The sequence below is a fragment of the Amphiprion ocellaris genome, chromosome 9 (genome assembly GCF_022539595.1).
Source record: "Amphiprion ocellaris isolate individual 3 ecotype Okinawa chromosome 9, ASM2253959v1, whole genome shotgun sequence".
NCBI lineage: Eukaryota > Metazoa > Chordata > Actinopteri > Pomacentridae > Amphiprion > Amphiprion ocellaris.
In genome coordinates, this window is record NC_072774.1 from 29892536 (window position 1) to 29901529 (window position 8994).

The 8994-nt window shown below is 41.7% G+C and overlaps 1 protein-coding gene across 1 annotated transcript; it reads right to left on the bottom strand.

Annotated features, from left to right (window-relative positions):
* Positions 1-220: 220 nt before the first annotated feature.
* gdf6a (growth differentiation factor 6a) lies at positions 221-7151 on the bottom strand. Its single transcript, XM_023267610.3, has 2 exons — positions 6599-7151; positions 221-2568 (listed from the first exon to the last, which is right to left on the bottom strand). The coding sequence occupies exons 1-2, from the start codon at positions 6957-6959 to the stop codon at positions 1610-1612; spliced, it is 1320 nt and encodes a 439-aa protein (XP_023123378.1). The 5' UTR covers positions 6960-7151; the 3' UTR covers positions 221-1609.
* Positions 7152-8994: the final 1843 nt, after the last annotated feature.

The window sequence follows — 8994 nt, forward strand, 5'->3', positions numbered from 1 at the left end:
ATGTTTAAATGGGTAAGTAAGAATCAGTAATGCCAGCAATGTTAACGCTTTTTTCTACTCAATTAATCTGCTGATAAAAAGACAACTTCTAGGGCTGTGATAAGGAAATGCTCTGCAATGTTCTTACTGGATTTTTGTCCTTCCTAGGGGAAGTCATACCCTCCAAAAACACATAAAATGAATGAAATGAAGGCATTAATCATCAGAAATGCCAGACTGATGGATTTGTTTTGAATTTTATTTGTACAGTAATGGTGTGGAATATTATCCAGTAATATATGTATATAAATGATCTTATATATCATTGTAAAAGCTCTTTAGACTCTAACTGAATGCACCTCAAAACTCAGATCCTATATGCAATTATGAGGTAGACATTAATAATGGTATTTTCCACCCTCTGCAAAATATTGAATACACCTTAAATTACTCTTATCAATGTAAGAAATATATGATTATCATGAACCTCTGTACATCACAAATAATAAAATAATTATAGAATAGAAATTATACCGATTTGAGTGCATTTTGTATATTTACAAAGAAATGCCTTTTTCTCATTTCTTCATTCGCTGCACTTTGTTAAAGTTTTTCAACTGTACAAATATTTACAGCTCCAAAAACAAAAAGAGGAAAAAAATGAACAGCAGTGCATTCAAAGCTAATGTGCATTTAAATATCGCCTCGTTTGCGAGTCTTTTTTAATTTTATTTTATATTTTCGTCATCAGAGAAGACAAACTCTCGCTGACCACGTGTCCTTGGCGCAGTCAGACGTGGAAGTGCATTAAAGATGCAGACTTTTGAGCAAAAAAAAAGTTCGCTTCAGTTATGTGTGCTTTCTTTTTCTTTTTATACAACAGGGCCCCATTTAGGCACAAATGTGATTTTGTGTCCTTTCTGTCCAGCGCCTTTTTCAGCTGGTCTCCAAAAAAAAAAAAAAAAAAAAAAAATCTCTTGAAGGCAGCACCCCCACCATCTTATCTCCTCTTCTCAGACCAGTCTGTGTTTGGTAGATTAGACATTCACCCTCTTCATTTTTTTTTTCCTTTTTTCTTTCTTTTTTTTTTTTTTTTTTGAAAACAAGCACTTGCTCGGGCCTGTAATGACTCCAGCTGGACAGTAGCAATTACGGCCTGGCTGCACATACCCAAAAGAGTCCGGCCAGGCTGGCAGGATCACACGGCAGAGCAGCAACAAAGAGCTGCTGACTGTCCTCTGGCCTCGGCACGAACAGGTGTGCAGTCGGACTCAATAGGTTCCCATCTCGCCTTCAGTCACATCACACACACTCATGCCATGTGGACACGTCTCACTCTCATTGGGAACAAAAAGCCTGTTGGATGAGTGAAAACTTGTTGCATGATGCGAATTAATGTGCTTAACACTTTAAGGCAGAGAATGTACGTTAATGTGGCTGTACTGAGACTGAATAAATAGAAGATATCGCCTCATGTGTGCATCCCTTTTAGATAAAGACGAGGCGCGTCATGCGTAAAAGCACTTCAGACCCGTGAGGACTTTATATCTTCAGCCTGGGACCCATAAAGACTTAGCTTTAAAATGTTCTTGTCTTTCATATATTTTTTTTTCCTCACAGATAATGTCCGCTACCTGCACCCACACTGCTCCACCACCATGTCCTCGTACTGTTTGTACACCACGTTGTTGCCTGAGTCTATGTACAGGATGCTGATGGGGCTGAGTTTGGTGGGGACGCAGCAGCTGGGCGGGGTGCTGTTGGGGTCCATGGAGTTCATGAGTGTCTGTATGATGGCGTGGTTGGTCGGCTCTAGGTGCGACCTGAGGGGGAAGTCGCACACCCCCTCGCAGTGGTACGCCTCGTAATCCAGGGGCGCGATGATCCAGTCGTCCCAGCCGAGCTCTTTGAAATTCACATGCAGCGCCTTTTTGCTGCACCTGGATTTGGATTTCTTCCCGTGCCTCTTCCCGTGCCGGTTGCTCAGCGCGGTCCTCCGCCGCCGCCGGGGCCCCTCTCCTTTGCCCCCCCTCAGGGGCAACACCCCCTCTTCCTCTGCTGCCGCCTTCACCACCACCGCGTCCTCCTTCTCACCCACCGACCTCCGCGACTTGATCTTCTCCTTCATCTCGTTGAACAGGTTCTCCCTCTTCTTGGAGCGGGTGTAGGCCACCAGGATGGCCTTCTCCTGCTGGGACCGGCCTCTCCTGTCCAGCCCGAGCTGCCTCAGGTCAACCTCGGTGTCTGATTTGCCCAGAGTGACCCTGAGCTGGAAGCAGATCTGGTTCCCCTGCTGGTGGTGATGGTGATGATGGGGGTGGTGGTGACGGTGCGCTTTAAACAACTCCCACACGTCCAGAACCTCCCAGCCGGCTTTGGTGGAGTCCAGCGGGTCCAGAGACCTGGAGTCCAGCAGCCTGTCGGAGCGGCAGGGGTAGAGCTGGATGTCGTAGAGGCCCGTCGTCTGCAGATCCCCGGGCGCTCTCCTAAATATCCTTAATTCCGCCCCGACCAGCTCCTCTTTTTCTGAAAGGGTTGAGACATCAAACAGATACTTTTGTCTTCGCAGAGGAGAGTGCAAAAGATCGTCTGCAAGGATAAAAGAAGAAAATAATTGCAGTCAGATTCACTTAGGGTGTACAGTGTTCAGAGGGGGAGGGGGATGGAGAGGGAGGGGGACACATTCTCCCACAGAGGCCTTCCCTCGCTTTCTTGTTTTTCAAATGTTCACCCTGAACCTGCCTGAAACAAACTGCAGCTGACAAGTTTGAAGGAGAATGAAAAAAAAATTAACCAACTATATTGTACTTCAAAGCCACTTTTACTATTAACTCCTTCTAATTTCCTGCTAGAATTCTATTTTCTAGATTTCTTACATTTCTTATTAAGGCGAAATAAAAGTTCATCTGCTTTCAGACATTCATTATAAAATATTTCTTCTTCTGGTTTCTCATTTAATTTCCTGCAAATGTGCCACAGTTTGATCTGATACGATGCAAAGCAAGCACGCTTCATGCCTTTACGCATTAATCTATATTTTTTTTTCTGCACCTGATATCAGATATATCCGCTAATCACACGTCAGACGTGGACAAATTTCGTTTTTGTCACAGTAATGCAAGGCAATCTGACGAATAGTTCATTCAATGTCACTTTTAATCAAAGCCAGCCAATGAAAATGGAGCTGGCTTTGCTTTCATTTTACGTGCTGACAGTTAATTTCCCACTTCTTTGGCAGAGTACAGTTTTACCTTTCCTCCTTTGCGGCTCCAAAAACTCCTCTAAGCAGCCGTTAGAACATCAAAAATGTGGTTAGTTTTCTTTTCTTTTTGAGAATTCTAGCAGAGTTGTAAAGCAAAAAAGAAAAGGAAAAAAAAACAAGGGGCCTAGTGATGTGAAGGGCCCTGGGTGCTGCCAGACACAACGGACCAAAGGCGACATACTGTACACTCAGCTGAACAATACACAATTAATGCATTATTCCCTGCTGGAGACCCAGGAGGCCTGCAAATGTTTCAGCAGGAGGCTGGGATGTAACACTGGGAGACAATGCATGAAAAGGCGTCAGCTCATATGAAATATAAGCCTTTAACAAATTTTGGATGGAATGAAAAATAGATTTTGGATCAGAGTCAAGCATGAGATGCTTCAAAATTCCATTACAGCAACTTGTTTTGTATAATTTCGGTTTTAAATCAGCATTTATTAATACAAAGAGGGAAAATGTGCCACTCTGGGTGAAATAATTCTCATATTTTCAGCAGAATTTAAATGTTTTGACCATTTTATCAAAACCAGCGCCAGCAAAATTAGCCCAGGAAAATTCCAGGGCAGATTTTTATCACGAACATTATATTTAATTTATTATAAATGAAAAACGTAATTTAAGTTAGAATATCTTTTTGTGGGTCAAAAGTGATTTTAAACCTTAAAAATTAATGCTTCGTGATTTTTTGTCTAATTAAAGCATGTGTTAATCGTTACCAATTTAATTTTAAATTAAAGGGACGTGGCCACATCTAAACACCCCTGAGATGTAATTTGTAAAAGTTACTCCAAAGAGACATTTGAATCTGCTAGTCAGTGTCTCTCCGTGAACCCTGCCGAGTCGAACAGTAAAAGTAGATTGAAACCTTGTGCTCCTTTCAATGACTTTGCACGTCTGGTTTGCATTAGTTTTTTTTTAAAGACCTCAAACAAATCGAATACAAGTTCACCAAATAATTAACAGTTCTCAATTCCCATCTTCCTCATTAAAGCACTTCCCCTCTTATATTTCATCTCATCCTGCCAACGACAACAGTCCCCGTAAAACGCGCCTGCATGGACCGACTGAGCACACTGCTGGAATTATTGAGTTATTTGTGTTGACAGTTTTAAAAAAAAGTAAATGTATAAAGTTTTCTTCATTTCATTTTTATGTAAAATGCCTTTTTCCACCCATTGTGCGTCAGATGCTTGGCGATGGAGAATTTGTGGCGAAAGCGGTGGATTTCATTGCTTGTTTAAAAGTAGCATCCGTGTGCACTTTTGTGTGACCTTGTTGGTTGTATTTGAACAAATGCAAAACATGTTTTCGTCATCTTTGCCTCTGTTTGGAGAGAGAGGGATAGAGAGAGAAGGGAGAGAGAGGGAGAGCGGAGCCGGGCTGCACCATCTGCGCTTTAATGAGTTACCCCAAGTGCCAAAAGTAATTTTCAGATTCGGGTTATTCTTTTCTGATCTTGCCTTTTGTGACCTCCAGGAAACACCCCGTCTGGTTTTATAAATACATTTCATTTACCTACAAAAATGTGAAAACAAAAGAAGCCGTAGATCTTCTGGCTGTAAAATCGTGTCTCTGCACGCGAATTACGCGTAAAAGACGCAAAAAAAAGTTGTTGCTTTACGCGTCAAAAGTCTCACCGCGTTCAAGCTACATCTTCCCTAATTTAAATAACGAAAAGTCCCAGCTGAGGTTCATTCTGCAGGTTAATGCAATGCAACTCTTTGGGGATGTGGGAGGAATCCCAGAAGTAACCAGAGGCACTTGAGCTGAAAGAACGGGAAGAAAAATAATTTTCCGTAATTAAAGTGGCGGTTGCAAAGGGAGGTTCCGCAATAATAATAAAAAAAACAAGAAAATTAAAAAAAAAAAAAAAAGAAGAAGAAAAGGAAGTGCTCTTTGATTTTTCCCCTCCCTCTTCGTTTTTTTGGTGATGTGCCCATCGTGGCCGAGCTGGGTCATTATGGGAGAATAGACAGTGTTTGATATATTATGACATGAACACTCAATTAGATCGCCGAGTTCAAATCCTCCAGTCAGCCGTTCGATGCCAAGCAGCTCTCAGAGGGTCCAGCTCGGGGTCAGAGCCAGTGACACATCAAATCAAAATCACAGGAGAGAGTGAGGCGTTTTTCCTATCAAATCAGCTCACACTGTAAGAAATGGCCACATGGACGAGACATTTAATTTTACATTCACCCCTTAAAGCGACATTTTTTTGTGGCAGAACGAGTAATTGTGCGAAAACCTCTGTTTTTTCTCATCGCAGCTTGTTTTTTTCGAGAAAAATGTCTGAAATATTGAAAGATTTTTTCTTTTAAAAATATATTCCATTGATAGTAAGGTATTACAAAGGTGGATTTTCACTGCACCGTTTGGTAGACGATGAAACGCAGCAACCAGAAGACTCTGGACATTTTTTGCAGCGCGCAGTCTGCGTCCGAGCGCCGAGGCTCGGAGTGTTTCAGACAGGAGGGAACTCAAACAAAGATAGCTTTTATTTCTCCCTCAAAGATTAACTCGGCTTATGTCCTCTTGTGTGTGTTGGATGTGTTTGTGTTTATCAGACTGTGTTTGTTCTCGCAGGCCGGTCAAATCACTTGGTTACACATATTAACTGACCCAAACACCTGCTTGTCACACCGACCCGCTCTGTGCCTGGCCCCCATCTTCCTTTGTCAGCACAAGTTGGCCAAACTGGGCACCATAATGGCAGCAGATTGAACGTTTTAATAAGTGCTGGGTTTGAGGGGTTTGACTCTGTTTGCATTGCAAATGCTAACAATTGATTCCGGTTGTTTGGGGATGCATGAAAAAATCGAAAATGAAACAAGTGATTTAATTGGAAAAAAAATCTAACTTCTGTATTCACGTGGAGGTTGGGGGAAGAATATTTTTTGCGGCAACCTGCACTGACAGTGATTTACAGCCTTCATTTAGAGAGTGCCTCAATTAGTGTTTTACTGTCGTGTTAGCCAGAGGTTAATTTAAGTGTAATATAACTTAATATTCGGGAAAGTTACACGTTTCGACGGCTGTGCAGCTAAAATGACAACACTTTGCTCAGAAACAACAAACAAACATGCAGCTTTGGCATCTTTTCTTCTCACACCTATTATTAAGATTTTGTGCGCGTAAAAGTGCGTCTGGACACCTTCTTTGTTCACTTTAAAGCGTGCGTAAAAGTAGCCGCCGCGAGCTTCTTGTTGTGTTCTTTTTATTCGGCACTGCGCTATTTGGTCCTATTTAACAGTTTCTATAAGGAGAATGTGAGAGCAGTCAGATGAGGGAAAAAATGTGCCACAGAATTATGCAAGGCTGAGCTGATGTAGGTGGCAGCGGATTGAAACCAACCTGTTCCTCTGTCCACAAAACTTGTTATGGTGTTGGCAGATTTAGAGGAGCGGAAAAAGCTCGCGTTTAGTCCGAGCTTCTCTGCAGCCGAGTATGTCCTGTATATAGACAGCATGTATTCATGTGGAACAATAGCGTCCTTTAAGTCTTCTTTGCGATGTCCCACGACAGGCTGCGAAGACGCAAAGATGTCTTTTAGGAATTTGGATGACCTTTGTCCGTCCTGATGAGGGATCCTGACTCCCCTGTTCCTCCTCGGCGCAGAGGGAGCGATGATAGCAGCAGACTGGAAACACGGTATATTCCCAAGAAAAACAAGGAGGAGGCCCAGATATACCGTAACGACTCGAGATGCGTCCATGGCTGAAAGAGTCACCGGGAGATGTGGAGAAACTCTTTTTCTGTTCCCCGCTCAGTGAAGCTGGATTCGGGGGACCGCCGGAGCCGGAGATGGTGTCTGCGCGTCAGGGTGGGAGAGCTGCGACTTTTACGCTCTCCGGTCGCACCAGAAGAAGTGCGTTTTTCGCTCTGGAGTCTACACAAGAGCGGAGACTGTTGGGCCGAGAGAAACACGCCCACACGGTGGCTCTGTGCAGGGCTTCCCAAACAATTTCATGTCACAGACCTCCAAACAGACGCGCACTCCAGCCAGCGGACTGCCAGAGGACACAGACAGAAATCAGTGTGGGAAAGTTTGGGTTGTTTTTGGATGAGGATCAAATAGCTGAAGTATTTGCCAGCGCGAATTTATGTTTTACATAATTTTAAATTACAAAACCTTTGTTAAATCCTGCTGTTCAAAAAAATGACAGTGAATTGAAACTATTTCTCTTCTTTCGGTGACAAAAATCTAAATTAGGGCCTTAAACTAAAAACTCATTTCTAATCGTCAAAGTGATGTTTCCGTCACTGACAAGTTTATGGTTCTGCCGAAAGTAGGTAAAAGTGTACAGAGATTCCAGAAACACAACAACAGAGTAATAGTTCTGCTTATCACTAAATATGTGACAGCCAGAAAGCTTCCGGGACAATAACGTTGGATTAGATTAGATTTTACGCACAGATATTTGGCTGAAGACACACAAAGGACCACACAGCTGGAATATTTTAAAGGAAACATAATAAAAGATTATTATTTACAGACATCAGTAAACTGAGGCTGAATAAGAGCAAAATAAGGTAAAAACTAAATAAAATCCACGTCAAATGTTGTAATAATCTGTGATTTTTAAAGTTACTAACGAGGTGATAAAATCTGCTTTTCTGAAACAAAAAAGCCATTAAACAAAGTGAAGGTTTCGGATTTTAAATTTAAATTTGAGCTGTGAACACAACAAAACTAAAACATGTAGCCTGAATGTGGAGCCATTTCATTCTATCAACAGCTTAATAAACGACTCGAGGGACCTCTAGTGGCTTTTATCATCCATTACAAGAGGGAAAAGATGGAACAAGAGAAGGATCTGAGAGTAGAGACGTTTTCACTCAAACAGCTGCAATTATTTTACAACAGAACAGGCCTCTGATAACCATTTTCAAATTATGTGATTCACATAGATTTGACGGGAATTTGAAGAGATCATCATCAATACTTGTGTAAATACTATTACACTGAAAAACAACCTATAGAATTTACCCTAAGAACTGAGGTAAGAATTTGCATTAAATTAGTTACGGTAAATTTTATCCACATGTTTTAAGTAAACTGTAACTTAACTCAACAGCTATGGAACATTAAAATAGATTAGGTAAAGTCTACCTTACATTTGTACACATTAGTACACAACTAATTGCCTACAAAAATTGAGTAATATTAACACTTTAGTGTTAGTAGAGAATTGTTAATCTACCTAATAATAATTAGTCAATATGATTAATTAACCATTGCCTATTCATGGAGGGTTCAAATTACTTGAAAATGTAACTGTGTGTCTTTGTGCTGCTAAGTGTTTGTGGTGTACTCCTTTATCTGGATGCACTGGTTCTGAGAATTAAAGTTGTTGTTTTTTACTTGACATGATAAACTACACCTGCTGGATACTGGCTGTGTTCTGAGTTATCACCCTGTTTGAGGGAAACGTCACTGACAGCGCTGAGAGGAGGATGCAGTTCTGCCCTCTGCCAGGTTCACCAGGTTAAAAAGAGCCTGTAAACGGTGAACAAACAGCTCATGTCAGTCTGCTGAGTCTGCAGACTCATACAGAGAGGTGGGTGGTTCCCAGTCACAACTGTGATTCAGCTCAGGGGGAAAGAAGTGATGCAGATAGAAACATGGCAGAGACGTTTTAGTAAATGTGCTGACGCAATCATCACTTAGTCTCCATCAATCTCCATGATGGTAGTAACATTTGCTATGAGTAAAACATAGTATATTAGCCTCATACCAGCACAGAAGA

What these genes read in the sequence shown, in the direction of transcription:
- gdf6a (XM_023267610.3), bottom strand. Translation starts at nt 6,959, where the DNA reads ATGGACGCATCTCGAGTCGTTACGGTATATCTGGGCCTCCTCCTTGTT. An exon ending in TTTTGTGGACAGAGGAACAG is followed by an intron (nt 2,569 to 6,598) that starts GTTGGTTTCAAT and finishes TTATCCTTGCAG; the next exon opens with ACGATCTTTTGCACTCTCCT.